General features: G+C 42.0%; 1 protein-coding gene across 1 annotated transcript in view; it reads right to left on the reverse strand.

Moving 5' to 3' along the window:
- syde2 (synapse defective 1, Rho GTPase, homolog 2 (C. elegans)) overlaps positions 1 to 8,848 on the reverse strand; it is a 44,678-nt gene extending 35,830 nt beyond the window's left edge. Inside the window, exon 1 of the mRNA XM_054603311.1 lies at positions 6,872 to 8,848. Within this exon, the coding sequence (XP_054459286.1) occupies positions 6,872 to 8,726 (1,855 nt within the window). The 5' untranslated portion in view covers positions 8,727 to 8,848. The remainder of the gene's footprint in view (positions 1 to 6,871) is intronic.
- Between the last annotated feature and the right edge of the window lie 9,476 nt (positions 8,849 to 18,324).

The raw sequence follows: 18,324 nt of genomic DNA on the forward strand, positions 1-18,324 counted from the left end.
TATTTTGACAAGGTTTGATGAGACGTGCAGCGGGTGAAAAACAACCTCTGAACATGTATGTGCGTGTGTGTGTGTGTGTGTGTGTGTGTGTGTGTGTGTGTGTGTGTGTGTGTGTGTGTGTGTGTGTGTGTGTGTGTGTGACGGGCAGAGCGAGGTGCTGAGGGCAGGGTCTTGCTCTAACATGTACAGCAGGCTCGTGTAAAAGACTGTTTTGATCCTCGGCGGCTCCCAGACGAGCCCCTCCACATGCTATAATGACAACTTTTCCTTTCCTCAAGGAAATGCATTTTCATGCACGCCAAGCTACAGCCACCAAATTACAGACTGGGGAATATGTTCACTTTACAGAATCGAAATCTAACAGAGGGCATCCTGTGTGTGCATAAGTGGCTGTGGTATTAAAAAAGTGAATGAGTCAGAAAAAAAATACAATGTTCTAGTATTATTAGTCCAAAGCAGTCCAGGGGGAAGGGAACTGAAGTACATCAAAAAAACACATGGTTTCAAATTACATAACTTCTACTCAGTCGATTGAAACTAAGGTATTTTTTTTGCTTGGTTGCTTTTATTGACGAGGCCCTGAAAGCGGCAGGGAGAGAGCAGAGGGCTCCACTGGGATTTACTTTTCTCTGGAAGTCAACCAACCTCTCTAAACTTTTATAAAACAACTAGCAATAATCACTGCCATCTCCAATGCCTCAAAGTCTGGTCAGTTAGGAGAGCTCCTCTCACAGCAAACACAAGTCTTGAATTTTATTTCTCAACTTTTTTTCCCCACTTGAGAAATATGACAAATATGATAAAAAGTGGGATGAAATTGCTTCTGGGATGCCCTCCTCTGTGTTCCAGCTGATTATGTAAGACAAAAACAGCTTTCAGTTGCAAGAACAGGAACACTTTTAAAGCATTCTGCTGCTATACTGAGTCCCAAGGGTTAATGTGTAGGCCCAATCTGCTATGGTGGTTTGTTTTCATCTGTTCTGGCCTGGAGTTCCTTGTAACCCTTTAAACCCGGTCTGCGAGCAGTGTTATTACTTAGATTTGAATCTACATGAAACCTACAGAAAAGTATCCTGCATTACAATAGTGATTAGATATTTTTGTACACTAGACTTGTGGTTTACAAAAAATCTTAAAAATGCTTTAAAGAGCAGGACAGATCCCAAACTACAGGCTCTTTAGCCTATAGTCGAGAGTTTCTTCTCTCCAGATGAACAAAATCAAATGAATGTCAACTGATATTCAAAAGTCACTGGATTTAAAGTAATTTAGAGGCACAGACACACAAAAAAGGAAAAATTAAAGATCTAGAAGATAAGTTTGTTTTACGCCCTTACCGAAAACTAACTTGTGGATGGGGAAAAAGGAATAAGTTGTAGGAGAGAGTTAGAGAAGAACTTTTTGTGAGAAAGGGGAAAGATTTTTAAGACCAAGACAGATCCAAAATCTACACACTCTGCCGCCAACGCACGATCTGGTAACGCAAGACTAAAGAGAGGTGAGATGGTTATGCATGCCATCGTCTTTCAGGGGTCTTTCATAACTGGAAGAGGAAGCGTGTTCTGACACGAGCAGCATTCCAGACCACAGCTCCAGGTTTACAGTCTCGCCGCTGTCTCCTTCCACTGTCGCACTGCCTCATGGGAGTAACACCTTCCCCAGAGCAACGGCAGGACACTGGCTTTAACTTAAGGACTGAGATTTTAGCCATTTTCACTGGTGTCAAATATGAAATCATCACAACACTCTCCAGCTCCTCTCGACTTCACACATCATTATGTCAGCATTTCCCCCTTAACTGCATTTGATAGGAAAAGTTATCTATGATTGATTAATTGATAATTGATCAGACAAATTTGATAATGGCCTCTCCGAGTCTGCTTTTCTTTTAAAAATATTGTGCAATAATATACAGTTAGCAAGGGGAACTGTTTTTCAAGATAAATTCATTGTAATGCTCACTTAGCCACTGAGAGGCAAAGACACAAAGAACAAAATAGAAGCATTTAAGAGATAGGAAGTTAGTTTCAAGCCATTAACAAAAAAAACTATGAGTACACGTTCGGATGGGGAATGATGAAGATATGGTGGTAGTCTCAGCTACAGCAATTAGTTGATAAATTAATTAGTCGATCAATGAATAGTTGGGTTTTTTTAAGCAAAATGTATTACGGTTAAGGATTTGCTGCTTTTCTTTGTAAACAGAAAATGTTTGGGTCTTGGACACAACAAGCCATTTAAAGACCTCATCTCGGGCTTTAGGAAATTGAGGTCTGTATTTTTCACAACATTTTTACATTTTCAAGAACAAACAACTAATTGATTAATTAAGAAAGTAACCTGCAGTTTAACTTAGAATGAAAACTTTAAGGTGATTCTTTTTTTAAATAGGCAGGGAAAGACTACTCTAAAGTCAAAACCAGCGCAATACTCCAGTAAGAAATAACTTTTTGGAGACTTTTAAAAGTTGACTCTTTAAAGTTTTCATTTATGCCAATTCGTATGTTACCACATATAACAAGATAGCTTACTAAAGAAGTAAAAGAAAGAATCAGCTCATTCTCCCTTTGGTTGTTATTTGGCAGGAAAGACCTATGACAATGACAATTACCTACACTGAACTCCTATCGACACAATGCAAAGAAAAAGAGAAGAGAGATTTCCATAACGGAGCAAACACTGCCTGGCTCTCTGTGCAGCGATGGCATGAAGATGATGTGTTCAGGGCATACACACCCCTGACCTGAAGGTAGCAGATGGCCAGAGCACATAATGCAAGGGTGCACGTCTGTGTGAGAACATAAAAAAAGAATAAGAGAGGGAGAGGTGGAGTGATTTTGTCTGAGGTGCCAAAAGGAATGCACACACATATAAAGAAAAAGTTCATTTCCTGGTTGTGCTGGTATGGACCTGTGCCACATGAGCCTGACAGTAAACCCAATTATACTCATGTCTTAATCTTCTGAATCTTTCTCTCCTCTGAGACAAAAACACTAGATCCACTTTCCCATAGGCTTTTCTTTTATTTCCTGAAATTCCTTCTCTTTTGATAAGTGCAAAACACACACCAGCTAGTTTTCTCCTCCATACAGACAACACTTTGTTGTGTATACAGAGTTTCAGCCCCCCGCACACAGCAAAAGATTCCCTCTTTTGCTGTGTGCCATGCATTCCTGTTGACGCTCATTCATATGGTAATGAGGATTCTCAATGTAGATTTTTCTTTTTACACCCATGCAGGGCTGAGATCGTCCAGGGTTGCATCACATGTCAACACTTGCATCCCGTTGAGGCGTCCTGGCAGCTCAGCCTGCTAACGCTAATGCCACTTCCTCCTCGATGCGTTGGCTCGAAACCCAAATTCTTTTCAATGTTGCAGCTCTTTCAGTAACTCTTCTGTCTTGTCTCATTGTTTCTGTTAAAAAAAACAAAAACTGATTCAAATGTTTAAGAAGAGGGACTGTACAAAGGCACATGGACTAACAGTGTGCCAATTAGGTCCAAAACACTGTTAATTGTAAGACAAGTCCTTGAAAGGCCCTTCAACAAAGCTTTGTGCAGTAGCTCCCGATAAAATTCTGCCAACTAATAAATACAATCCAGTGTGTTTCTAGGATAATTGCTAGTTCGCCCTGTACACTTTTGACTCATTCATCTTGTAAACCATCCTGGTATGAACCCTTCTGCTTTAAGTTTCTCTTTAATCACCTGATGTGTCTTTAGGGCTACTATTCTCCATAAATCTGTCCATGTACAGACGCACCAGACAAGAAAAATGCATGTGATAAAAAACAAAAACTCTGAGGCTCAGTATCAAGGTTTATGGCACAACGCAGAAAACATCGTTCTGACATGATCATATTACACCTGCACTCTTCGTCTCATTCTAGCTTTGAATCAGCTGAGCAAGCAAGAAAGAATGTATTCAAAATGTTGAGCAATAATGCACCGTGTGCCTAAGCTTTGCTTCATATATGGCAAATACACCTGTTTACTTGCTGTGATTTAGACTGTTGAGACCTTTCTTTTGCCTGTACGGTTCACATGAAGCGTCAACTAGCCGCTGGTTAGCTTAGCTTAGCGCAAAGACTGAAAAAAGGGTGAAACAGCTAGCATGGGTTTGTCCAAAGCAACAAAATTAGCCTACCAGAACCTCTAACACTCGCTGATTAATATCTCATATCTGATTTGTTTAATTTGTACAAAAGCTAGCTTAGTCTTTATTGCTATATATTGCTAAGCTAACCAGCTGCTGGCAATAGTTTATATCCAACAGTTATGAGATGGTATTGACCTTTTCATCTATATTTCTATGACATTTAGTGAGATAGGCTTATTTTGTTTCTGGTAAACTATTCTTCTAAAATAAAAGTTGTGAGGGAGATACAAAAAGGTTTTTCACTTATTTTGCCCGATGCTGCTCTTTTCTATTGTGGTCACTATTTCTAGTCATGCAAACACAGTAAGATTTTCCTCTTTGTTTGAAAAAAAAAAGGGGGTAAAGTTAAAAGAAAGAAAAAAAATCAAAGACCAAAATATCTGCCTCCCAGGAGTGGATCTCACACTCCTGTGTTTGTGGTGTCTATGGCTCAGTCTCAACATCAGCGTTGACTGACACACCACTCCTGAGTTCAGGTCTGTCCAAAACATGAAGCCTGGATACTGCTTGCCTGCCGGCGGGCCAAACCTCTGCCGCAGCACAACACAACAAAACTATAAATCCTCCAACTGCAACTACACATGCATGTACACACCGGGTTTTTGCATATGCATGCTCATGTGCACAATATCCCTCACCCACACACATACATAAAAAGCGGCACACACACAGCTGTGGGTGATAATCGACATGATTTTTTTTAGCACAGTAATTAAAAGGACAAGTCAGAACAGAAATAAATTAGCTGCAGTCTAATTAAGCCAACATTTTTGTCCTATGACTTCATAGTGAAGTTTCATTTCCAAGTAGCACTCAGGGGTGGGGGGGGGGGGGGACAGGGCTATTTTTAGAAAGCCAGAATTATATCAATATTTGCATAAACTCAATGAAGAGTTTCAAGCCAAGACAAGCAATCCACTGGAGCTTTTCATTTTTTTAATGGCTCTTTGTGAAGCGCTGAGAGGCCCAGAGGGGCAAGATAAGTCCAGAGCTGACCTTAATAAATGCTTAATCGCCCTTCATTTAGTTCATTCACGGCAAGGAATTAAGTGACACAATGCAAACAAGTTAAACAACGGGAATGGCATCCTAAATATTCAATCCAGAGTCTCTTTAAAATGCAAGTTACCAGGGAGCTGTCCAGAGCAAACGACTGGGGAGGAAGGCAACATGACAGCCCAACCCCCCCCCCTACACACACACACACACACTACCACAGAGAATAACTGCAGTGGCTTCTCTACTGCTTTGGATTCCTCTGGCCACAGCTGTGGAAAAGTTCAGTGAGGACAGGGAAGGGAAAGCTGAGCAAAATGGGGAAAAAATGAGAATCAAGTGGGGAAAGAGACCTTGGAAACTAATTTATCAAGAAAGGGCCCCGTCTATATTATTTGAAATACTACAGAGCAGAGGAAAGAGTTTTGAGTTGTAAAAGATGGAGCTATGTTGGGCAAACCGCGGCTGGAAGTCAAACACAGGCCTTCCGCACAGCAGCCTCAGAGATCACACTCTATTTCTAGCAGCACAGCACACTGACAGTCAACAACCGCCTGCTCACATGGCAGGTCATCGATTTACAGAACACCACACACGCACACTGGCACTCACAAACACGCACACATACAAAACTATGAGGGGTAGAATATAAAGGCGGTGCCATGTCTTTGCTCCATACCAGGCCAGTTCCACATCGGGTGCAACAAATGTCAATACAAAGTTTTCCACTCAGGCAGTTTCCGAATCCTGTGATTAAACTAGCACACTGGCCTGTGTGCAGTCACTTCAGGGCAGCATGGACAAAAGAGCAATTCATGTAGTAAATCCATGCACTATACACAGAGAAGTGGTGACTAAATGTATGCAAAATGTGCACCCCTTGTAATGTATTGCATGTTACCGTCACTGCAAGGTGGTGCAAAGCATCAGATCATGTAAATGCAATTAAATGTGTGTATAATAAGTGGTCATTAGGGTTTGTAAGTCAACATGGATGAGAAGTACCGGGCAAACTCCATCCGCAGAGGAAAATTTGGTGATATGATTGAAAGCTCGAGAACAGCTACTAAATGTACCTTGTGGTGAGATTGTTTTGCCAACTCTGTAAACTTTAGACTATTGCACATCCCACCTAATCCCTGAATATCTCACATTTAAGCTGCACCTAAACAGAGTCCTTTGGTATAAGATGATATCACCAGTTACCGTCAACGGTTTCTTGACACAGATGTTTTCCTGTTTTTTCACCACATCACAAACACATCAAAACACAATCAGGAAATCATTTGGCATTTTGTACATGATCAAAAGTCATTCACAAACACATTAACCAACCCACCACCAACCAAACACCATGAAAAACACCACTGCAGCTAGCAGAGGGGGGAGAGAGTTAGTTGCTACTGAACTACACTGTGAGTGATCCGACCTACAAACCTGATGTGCTATTAATTTTAGTGTTAAAATGCACCTAAATTAGTGTAAAGGACAGAACCCGCCACCGGTTAGAGAATCGTGGAAAAGCAAAAGAGGTCAGAGGTGTCTCGTCCCTTTGCTTTGCATCCAGAAGAGGAGGAGTGCAGGGTGAACCGCCACCAGACGGAGTTTACTACGAGTGGAGGAGGATGACAATAATCAGACGGGAGGAAGGAGGGGGAGAGGTCTCTGATTTAGAGGATCCACGGGAGTTGAGGCCACTCCGTGTAGCCTTCCTACCTGGCTGCTGCTGCCCTGGTGACTTGGCCTTGACAGATTTAACCCCTCTGCTGGATGTCTGGACCCTCGGTTTGGACACACCGAGGTTACCCTGAGGACAGGGCCGGTCCTGGCTTCGGCCTCCGCTGCGGGGAGAAGATGAGCCCTCGATGCGCTGCTTCATCTCAGAGGACAACAAACGGCCCTTGTGCATCCACTCTTGCATCTTGTTGACGGTGACGCCGTGCCCCTTGTTGACTGAGCGGGCCCCCTGTGCTCGGGCGTCAGCCGGCTCCTGCATGTTGTTGTGACCCTGATTTGTTGAGGCGTCAGCGTTGCCGTCTGAAGAACCGGTGAGGCTGTTGACCGAGCCGCTGCTCTCGTTGAGCTGCCCGCCACGGTCTTCGTCACCGCCAGCATCCTGTAGCAGCTCATCACTGCTGTTGGTGTTGTAAAGCACCTGGTGATCTGACAGCTCACCTATACCTGTGGCTTTAACCCCTTCCAAGTATTTTGTCTCTGTGGCCCCTTTATCGCCAACGCTTTCTGGACCCCCAGGGTTCTGCATATAGAGTGAGGGACCACCTGCACACCTGATAGCTCCGTCACTAGCAGAGCGCCGTAATGTGGGTCCTCTCTTGGTCAAAGACAGGTTCACCATACTCTTACTGTTCAGCCTGCCTTTCAGGCCTGACTCAAGGTTCCCACTGAGGCAAAGTAGGAGCGAGTCAGTGTCAGACACCTGCTGGGGGCTGTGGTCGCCTCCTGAGGACCAGGAGTCACTGTCCATGTTTTTGGCAGACAACCTCGAGCACAGGCTATCCCTGGAGTGGCTACTACAGGAGGAGGTGGCCTGCTGCTCAGTTAAACCACCACTAATCTGTTGGACATCCAGGTTGATATCATTCATAGCATTGATAAGAAGGTAATAAGCTTCTTTCAGCTGGTTCCTAAGCCTGTCTGTTTCCTGTGCGCTATTACTATCATCCAGCTGTCCTTTATCCAGCCCGGGCTGTGGCAGCTCTGCAATATCTCTATCACCATCACCATCACCATCACCTTTTGCTCTGATAGTTTCGTAAAAGGGCAGAATTTCATTATCATAATAATCATCATCATCACTATCTAAAGTGTACCTTAGTGACCCCTCTGTGGCGCAGATGGATGCCATGTTAATGTCGCATATTTCTAACTCTGTGGGGAAAAAGGTCGGGCTCTGCACGCCGCCTGCAGTCCCTCTAACGTCCCCCGCATACTCAGGCCCATAACTCTCCACGTTTCTGATTACGATGTTTTCTTCCGTGTTTCTTTGCGCACTGTCCGGACAAACGAGCGAGTTCGTCTCCAAAGTCCGGCTGTTGTCAAAACTCCGGTTGGCGTTGCGTTCATTCACAGCCGCCGTCACAGCAGCCATGTGCCGGCAGTGTCCTCCGTCTCTGGGCTCCGTCCCGTCGCTACACGCAGCAGTACCCCGGCCCTCTGGTCGACTGACCCCGGCATGCGGCTCTACCTGTGCTCGGTACAGACCGTGATTTGAATTGTCCCCGAACCCGATCGAGTCCCCGACGCTGCACTGCCGCGGCACCGAGACGTAGTGTTTCCTCTGGACATGCGGTCCTCCGTGCGGCGGGACCCCCGCAGGTAACGCGATTCTGTCAGCGTCAGATCTGGGCCCCCGGTGGCTCCTATCTGCCTCCCCAAACTCATGCCCCGCAGCGGGCACGTCTCTTTGAAGTGAGACCCCCAGGAGCTCCTCGTTAACCCGGACCCTGCCCCCGCTGCTCCGCTTCTGGGGACGGCTCTCCCGGACTACTACTACCACCACCCCCTCTGTTCGCACCATCGGCCCGTCAACACAATTCTCGTACGTACTCATTCTCTCTGGCGTGCACTCCAAGACTACCGGTGTACGAGCCTCGTCTGAGTCTCGCTGCGTTTGCAAAACTTTCTCTTTACCTTCTCGGCCCCCGTTCGCCGCAGCAGCAGCAGAGCAGTATCCTCCGCCGCCGCCGCCGCCGCCGCAGACCGTCGCTCCTTTCTTGGATTTCTTCCCCCGGAGTTTCGCTAGTAAAGTCCTCCGCAGAGGATCAGCCATTCCTTTCCTTTGCCCCCCCCAGTTAATTCCTCCCGGTTTCTTTCAGCACGCTGGCTCCAGAGGGAAAGGGCCGAGTGGGTTCTCCTCGCTCGCCGCGGTCAAAGCTCGCCGGGCGGACGGGCTCCTCTCCATTCTCCGCTGTCACCTCCGCTCTGTCGCCTCCTCACTCGCTGCTGGCTCAGTCTGCTTAACTGCACCACCTACCTCTCTCTCTCTCTCTCTCTCTCTCTCTCTCTCTCTCTCTCTCTCTGCTCCACACACACACAAACACACTTTGCCCTCCTCCCTCCCCTCTTTTTCCCTCTCTTTCTCTTTCTTTCTCTCTCTCTCTAGCGCCTCACCTCACCTTCTCCATGTTTGCAGCACAGATAGGATATTTGTCATATTTTCCTGGATAAAAGTTCAGGGACCGTGCAGATCAATTACTCGGAGAATATTGCATGAATGCTTATTTGAAAACAACAGAATACTTCATTAGACTTGTTAATGCTTGACATTTTAGGAAAGCAGCAAATCAGCATAGTTGAAAATCTAGAATAATACATTTTTTTGATTGAAAATGTTTTATGATGCACATTAAGTGTCTAACGATCGACTGATGGACCACTTGTCTCTAGGCTTCTTATTGTTATAAATAACATACAGTCTGTGGTTATAAACCATGAAGAACTTTTGGGTTGCCAGGTTGTTGAAAATCCCTCTTGATTTTGTTTCTTGTCATCAATAAATGTTGAGGAATGTAACAATTCATCAATGTAACATTTCACAAGTCATCAATTCTGCTATTGTTTATAGGAGAATTGATCACTTGTGGAAAGTTGATAAATCATCAAAGCTAAATTAATATCTCAGTTAATCAATAATAATAAATAATCTAGTTTCAGACATAATAAGATAAGATAATCCTTTATTAGTCCCGCAGCGGGGACATTTACAGGATTTACAGCAGCATAGGGTATAGTGCAAACAAGAGACATAGTAAAAAAACAAGTATTATAAATAAGCAAATAAGCAATAAAAACAGTAAAGAATCCACGATAACTGAAATATTATATATACAGACAGAATAACTATTATAACTATTATTGCACATGTTTTTAGTGTCATGTGGTCTACTGGGAGTAAAGCTGGTTGTGCAACCTGACAGCAGCCGGAAGGAAGGACCTGTGGTACCTCTCCTAATTACGTCAATCCTGAATTAAGTATATTTTACTTAAAGTTATGCTGAGGAACATTTAACTGGTTATTAAACAGTCTGATTGTAATACTGATGCCTCAGTATGCCGTACATAAGTAAACGAGAATTTTGTCCATTTCTATATAGTTATTCAAAGTTCTTGTCAGCAGTGCTAACTGGTCGAATTCCGTGAGAAATCAGATGAAACATTGAGAAAGCATCCAACGGGACATATGGCAGTGACCAGCGCTCTGTGGACAGACACAAATCTGTGAGGGAGGAGGAGAGCTCAGCACCCAGTAGTATCATCTCCTCCTCCGGCCAGGAGCAGAGCTGTGCCTGAATGCTCTTTCGGTCCCCGCTGGGAGCCGACACCACACTGCTGGGGGCCAAGACTGTATTAAGTATTGCAATTCAAAAATACTCTATTATGAGTAAGGATGTACTTTAAACACTCCATCTTGATTATTATACATGTACATGCTGCTCATGTGTTAATGCATCATAGTATTATGATAGCCTACATTTAATTTGTAGTACATTTTGCTAATATTGTGTACTGTTTTTAAACTACTTTATATGTTTTGGGGTAGTTTAATCTATAGCAACGTATCATATTTTATAAGCTGATTGTATGTTTTGGATGAGGCTTTTAATGTGAAAACGAAATTAAGTTGTCAAATAAATGGAGTCATAATACAATATTAGGAATAGGAATATACATTAAATCTAAGTACAACTACCTCAAAATGATACGCACTGGAGTAAATGTACTTATTTACAAACTGCCAGTGTATTAAATATATTTCATTGAACATTCAAACAGTACAAATGCGTATTAAGGATGATGAATGCTCTCATCTCATCTCATAACCAGGATGAGACTAAATTTAGGTCTGGGTGACGCTAAGGGAAATGCAGCTCCAGTCTCTCTATTGTACAACGCATATATGTCCCCGAAATGTGAAATAGATTCTGCTTGAGTGCAGTGAGCCAGGACTTCAAATTACCACCTTCACTGGTAGCTGTGAAGGCATTCCAGCAAACAGCAGGGAAAACAACTCTCGTCCCAGGGGAAAAATGTGCTCGACCCTCTGCAGAGAATGACAGAGAAGCAATAAGGAGGACGGTGATAACTTAGCAGCTCGGAATGATCTCCTACCATTTACAAATTAGCAGGATTGTGTATGTCATGAGGAATTTGTCTTTTCATAGTTTCATCTTCATTTTTACACACTCGCAAAGGCTGTTTTTCCTCCTCCAATGGCGACGCCAACCTAAAAGCACAGTGTGCCACATGATGGATCACTGTCGATTATCGGGCTGACACTTTTATCTGAAGTGTATCTTGAGTAATCCTCTCCTCTTTGACCTTGCATCTAACCCTTGTCCCTGCTCGAAGCCCAACCCGAGACTTTAAGAGCGTCCGAGACAGCGGAGAAAGGAATGAAACATACTTCACTTGAACCTTAAGCCATTTGTTTGCTGTTGCCTCTACTTGGAATGTGCAAGAGGATGAGCTGCTGAAAAGCTGCAGTGGGTGTATGACTGCACATGCGCTCTCTGCCTCTCTTTAAGGCACACATACTTAACCTCAAATACCTACACATTCCCTCTCTCTCTGACTGAATCTGACTCCACTACAACCCTCCTTGCATAACTGTCTCTCTTTTTTCTAAGGTAAAATTTCTACCCATGATTTAGGGCATTTATTGTCAGAGACATTCACCGACAGGGCCCCACATTCACCCTCCTCCTCCCCCCACCGCCACTACCACCCTCAGTAAAACATGATAAGCATCTGTTATTGCACTGCAGGAGCCGTGTAGGCCCTGACGCCTCGGTCTGCCTCCCCATCTGACTGACTAGACCCTGTCTGGGCATTTATTTACAGGTCAAAACCTGCAGGCTGCATGGTGTGTTTGTGTGTCACAGAGAGAGAAAAAAGGGAGAGCGTGGGGGAGAGGCGAGGGTCGGAAAAGAGGCATATGCATCAGCGAGGACACAAACAGAAGTGTTGCAATTATTCAGGACATTCACTGGAGGGCATGAGCGATATCTTTTTGACAAACAACGTCTATTAGTGCAATTTTCGTGCTGCAAATTTCTTGCATTCCTGAAAATGTGATTCTGTCTTGTGATATCTCTTAGTACCTTAAACAGCAGTGTACATATACATGTAGTGATGGCTTGTTGCATTAGTGGCAATAGAAATCTGGGTTGTAAAGTAAGAGGTGGTGCCATGTAACTGAATATATTTATCCAAGTGATGTATTTGGGAAAAATGTTAAGGTGCTTTATTTAAAGTTACTGTAAGGAACTCTTAACAAGCTATGAAACGGTCTTGATTTATTACTGATGCCAGTATAAGAACAAAATAAGTAAACAAGACCATCAGCCAGAAGATTGACTATTTCTACATAGTTTTTCTTAGTGCTTATCGTCATGCCATGCTCAGATTCCTCAGACCAAATCATGCAGGTTTGCTAGAAACTCCTCAATTTAGACTCCAGCGGGGACTCCTACAGCAATAAGACCTCTCAAGACTTCTTGGATACACATCTTGTGTCAGTATCAGCTCACTAATGAGCCAAAGTGGCATGTATGACAAAAAATGTACACCTAATGAGCCAAAACACACAAGAAGCACTTGTCAAGAGACTCTGCATGCTGACTCAACAGTGCAGTAGAAAATTAGGAAATTTGTTTCCCTTTTCTTTCTTTTTCCTCCACCAGTCACTTGTACCCTTTGTGAAGGCACTGGCAGAACATCTGCTTAGCTGGCCCCCTTTCAGATGGATTGGCCGATGAGTGTATGAAGAGGGAAACTGTGTGTGTGTGTGTGTGTGTTTGTGGGGGTGTGTGTGTATGTTTGTGGGTGTACATGAGTGTGTGTTGGGATGCGGAGCTGTGCAGCTGTTGGGGCTCTCCCCCTGATGGCTGCCCATTGTTCCTTCTCTCTGTGTCTCTGGCTCGCTCTCTCTCTGTCCAGGCTGGTTTATGGGCCTTCCCATTTGCTCAATGCACACCGCAACTAAATTTATGTCCTTGGACACAAGCCTTTCTCAGGGTATAAATCAGTCCGGACGGTCCCTGTAAGAGTGGCGTTGCCAAGGGCCTGCAGCTTTACGTTCCATTATTGTCATAGCTATTCACTAATATTTTACTATTGAAGAAAAACATCTAAAAGGAGCTCTTATTGTGCCTCACTGCATTTATAACCACACATGTGTCTTTTTAAAGTTGTTTGATTTGTAAGTTTTATCTCATAGCTTTGGAGAAAAAGTTTTATTAGCTACATTTTGTGCAAAACAAAAAACTTTAAATTTGACTGATTTTCATAAAACAGGGATTCAGTTTTAAAGAAAGTCCATTCAAAGAGTCCATGTTGAATCTATAAGCATAAACATTAGTTGAATTCAATAAGTAATATAAAAACAAAGAAAATACATTGCAGTTTTTTTGCTGCATCTGTGCGATCATGGTATAAACATTACGACCCAAACAGGTTAATATCCAAGCTATAATAAAAGGCCAATATCAGTGACCTGATTGGTGTGAACATGAGCATTCAGTGCTGAGTTGGTCCGAGCAAACACCATTCCGTCTTCCCCTGAACACAGATAAGCTCTTATCTTGTTATAGATATAAACCTGACGGAGATAGCTGCCATATTAACCTAAATATTCTGTTTGCTCTCATTAGCTGGAACATCTGTGAGTGTTGTATTAAGATTTAATAAAAGCAATAAGATTTATTGCTTTTATTAGAACACAAAGACAAAAATAGATAGAATAAAACTACAGAAAAAACACCACAAGTACCCAATTGTCACATGGAAAACAAGTATACATATCCTTATCATTCTATTATCATTATATGTTTATTATCTTGATTAATCAATTAAATGTTTTAAATATCAGAAACTATAAGAAAAAAAAGGCCCATTACAATTTCTGGGAGCACATCTTTAAATAGCATTTTTATGTCATAAGCACAAATATATTAATTTTACTGTGAAATCAGGATATCACCACATTGAAGAAGCTGTAACAAGCAAAATGCTTGCAATTTATACTTGAAAAATAACTTAGAAAGACTCACAGTTTATGAAGACAGTCGCTCAATTTACTCATAGTTTCAGCTTGGACAATTTTGAATTGAATGGTCAGGAATACATTCAAACACAAATAGTCTTGATACACTAATATACATCCCCACTGAAAAGAGAAAATACTGAAAATCTATGTGAGCAATCTTAAAGAACTCGCTGCACCCACTTAAGCCTGATTGGGTAAACAGCAGGACAAGGGTGGAGATCACAGAATTATCACAGATAGGATCTCCTCCATTACAGACCGGCAGCCAGGTTAGAGGACGGACACACACACACACACACACACACACACACACACACACACACACACACACACACACACACACACACACACACACACACACACACACACACACACACACACACAACCCGTCTATCCAACTGTTCAATATCCTTATCAACAGACAACCTCTGACATGGTTATCATGAGAGAGGTCAGACAGCTTGTCTCTTGCTACTGTTCTCTATCATCTCTGAGCTGCCAAAGAATGTTCCTTTTTCTCTGAGTGCCTTCATCATGTGACCAGGCCTTAAATGTTCAGCTTTCCAAGTCTATCGTCATGTATTTTCTGTATTAATGAAAACTAAATAACTGTGTTTCTATAACTTATCTGGCAAGTGTTAACTTTGATTCAACATTGCACTCAATATCTTAAAAAAAAGTGCTTAACCTTAAGGTTCCAACATTTTAAATAACCTGAGATTACTGCCATATGTGTGCTAGCTTTGTATTGCGATTTTATAACGGCTCCCAAAGGTTTTTACTGGTGCAGGCAGGCATCATTTGCCCCCCAAAAAATAAAACACATGGGAACTTATGTTAGAACAATAGGTTGAGTTAAGTTCAGAGTTTTTAGGTAATTTTCTTATAGAAATAAATGGAAAATGAGTATGTATGACGTCAAGGGGGATTGGAAATATTTGGCTGCGATCAGTTTCCAGTACCACAATCTTCCTGTAAATTACAATATTATATAACTGCATGCGATTGTTTTGAAAATTTGACTCCAGGCTCAATAAGAGGGAAGACTCTGTGGTTTATAGACCATCGTCTTCTCTGAGCCAAACAGTAATTTCAATCTTTTTCGTTTTCTCTTAAAAGACGTGTGTTCAACATACGTTACATTGATAGTTAAGCTCAAATAACGGGTTAGAGGGATCTGATTGTCTCTGGCTCCACAGAGGTTTTCTTTTCTGCTGAACATCTGTTTCACAAGACTGGCATTGCTGATGTGAAAAGCAACTGTTTGCCTCTAGAAAACACCCACGGATGAGTGAAGGTTTTAGCGATGTCAACAAGTCAGTCAGTGTGTTGACATGGAACCAGCGCCCTAAACTGGTGTAGTCTTTGCAAGATTTTACAAGGGCCAATTTCTTCCATAGTGTTTTGTTCAACACTGTTATCAGCAGTACACATTTAAGCCAAATGAGGGATCCTGAATGTTCGTACTGTTCTGATAATTGTAGCCTACGTATAACATTGGATCTAATAGAAAGGCTAGTGTAAATTCTGTTTGTTTAAATAATGACAGTAAATGAAAAGCTCCTGTTAAATGCATTTATTTGGTCTCATTTATAAAGTATTAAACATGTATTTATGTTTTCAATAGCACATGCATATAACAAAGTTGTGATTAATCAAATGTATATATCTTCAAAATGGCTGGTTTAACTATTCAAGATAATGTAAGGTGATGCAGAATTGTCAGTAAAAATTGTCAGGAATGTTCATTCAGGTACAAATTTGGGAAACACTGCGCTAGCACCATGGCTTACTGGAGTGAGATGTCCATCTGTCTGTTGGTTCATAACTTTGATCCCCACTGAAATATCTCCACAACTATTGAATGTATTGCCATGAAATTTTGCAGACATTCTTGGTTCCCAGATGATGAATCATTGGCGTTGGTGCCACCACGAGACATTGTCTAGATATTTAAAGGCCCCTACAGGATAAATTCGACTGATTGATTACCTGAAAGTTCACCTAAAGCCATCTTCCAGTAAAAATCTGAATTTGCTCATATCTGTTGGTTATGGCAAAATATCTGCAAAACATTACCACCAACCTCAGCTGTGCTTTGTGTTAAGTGCTAATTAGCAAATTCATGCTAACATGCTCATCTCAGCAGATGAACATGGTGGTAAATGTTCATCAGCATGTTAGCACTGTGGGCGTGTTAGCTCAAAGCACCACTGTGACTCTGAGTACAGCCTCACAGAGGTGCTAGCTTGGCTGCAGCCTCACAGACTACTATCAAAGAAAAACAGAGGACAAAAGAATTCTCCTTGTATCGCCTTTCGGTCCCCTGTATAGCACAACACAACAGCCACAACTAAGTTTCATACAAGCTGCGACATTGTGCTGACTGTGTGAAAATGTCATAAGTCAGAAAGCAGCAGCTGTAGGCAGCCAGCTCAGTGAAGGTCCCTGAATGCTCAATGGCCATCATGAGGTCTTGACCTGCCAGTAAAGGTGTCACAGTGATAAACGGTTAGTGTGACTGACACTTTTCATAGCCTTGACTGGACCAGAAAACACTCCTCCTCCAGCAATTTAATTAATAAGTCACAATGGTTAAAATCATCCAGGTGAACACAGAATGTAAATGTTGTTATTTTATTTAGATATTGGGAATTTTGTTTGAGGTGAAATGAAATGTATCAAAGTCTTTTCGGGACTTCAGTGACTGATGCTCTGATAGCTTGGAGGGTAACATAAGACCAAGATGTTGTCTTTTATTAAATGAAGATAAGGTCAGTCATCTGTAACATCCAGCGGGATGAAAAAATGTTTTCCTCTAGTAACATGATGTCTATTAGACAAAAGGGCTACAGTCCAGTAATACTTCAGATATCATATCATAAGAGAGGAAAAATTCAAAAGCACAGCAAAATAAGCTGGAATTTATGTTTTCCACACAATTCTTTGAATAGAGAATTGCAAAACATGCATTTTCTGGGAACTTTCCAGCCACTGCCAGCAGATTCTTCAACACACTGATGGATGTGACCTCGCTGGTTATTACTCATACAGTCAGTACAAAGTTATTTGTGCGTAAATATGGCCGATAAAATCAGTCTGCTGCTGCTGTTGTGCAGGACCAGGTACGCGTTTCAGACAAGGCCAGGCACATACCTGGAGGCTGGAATCTTATCAGAAGCATATTTTGCACTATTTCATGTCAACCCACAATGGCAGATAGGCCCGGAATTCCTCTGATCACCAAACTGTTGCAAAGTGGAAACTTCTCTTTCTTTTTCAATGCCTGGGAAACCATTATGTTTGGTCCAATGGTCACAGAAATTCAAAGAATTATTTTGGGAATGTATAGTGTATTACCTAGATTCGAACAAAAAGTATTTAGGCCTTTTTACAATATAAAAAAATGTTAGTTAATGAGCTTTAGAGGTGTTGGTAGGCATAGTTTTTGACCTTTGAAAGTACCAGGCCAGCTGTTTTATGCCAGTACCCAGACTGGGGTTCAGGGGATGGTATCCTTATACATTTTGTACTATCTTGTCATTTGCAAGTGCCTTCATCATTTCAAGTGTTGATTGTAAAAATAAATGTTTTTAGAACTTTGCTTTCCACTGAATGTGACCAACGGGGGGGAATTTCTGTTAGAGATGGGATGATAGATTTTATCACGCATTGCTGTAAAGACATTGATCATTATCTGGATGATAGTGAATATTCTTTCAAGTGATTTGGAAAGGCTTTCTAGCTTATTTAAAATGTATCTTGTATTTATGTAGTGGGATCCTATAATTTATGATTACCTTATTAAATATTCTGTTTGTTTTTGCTAAAAATAATTTTAAAAAAGGAGTGTTTCCTCTCTGTGATGGACTAAAGTATTTTTCTTAACAAAATGTAAGGTAAAATGATTACATTATATTTTGGTTCCATTTCAAGCACAGTTTGATGATTATTAGGATAGTATTGTAAAGGGCAGCTTTTTTGGCCAGGATAATCGGGACATGAAATATAATATCGTCCCATGCCCATTTTCTGTAGCAGTTTCAGAAATTTTGCCTAAATGAACCCAGTTCAAAGGACTGACAGAACAGTGTTCTCCAGT

Source organism: Anoplopoma fimbria, chromosome 8 (assembly GCF_027596085.1).
Source record: "Anoplopoma fimbria isolate UVic2021 breed Golden Eagle Sablefish chromosome 8, Afim_UVic_2022, whole genome shotgun sequence".
NCBI lineage: Eukaryota > Metazoa > Chordata > Actinopteri > Perciformes > Anoplopomatidae > Anoplopoma > Anoplopoma fimbria.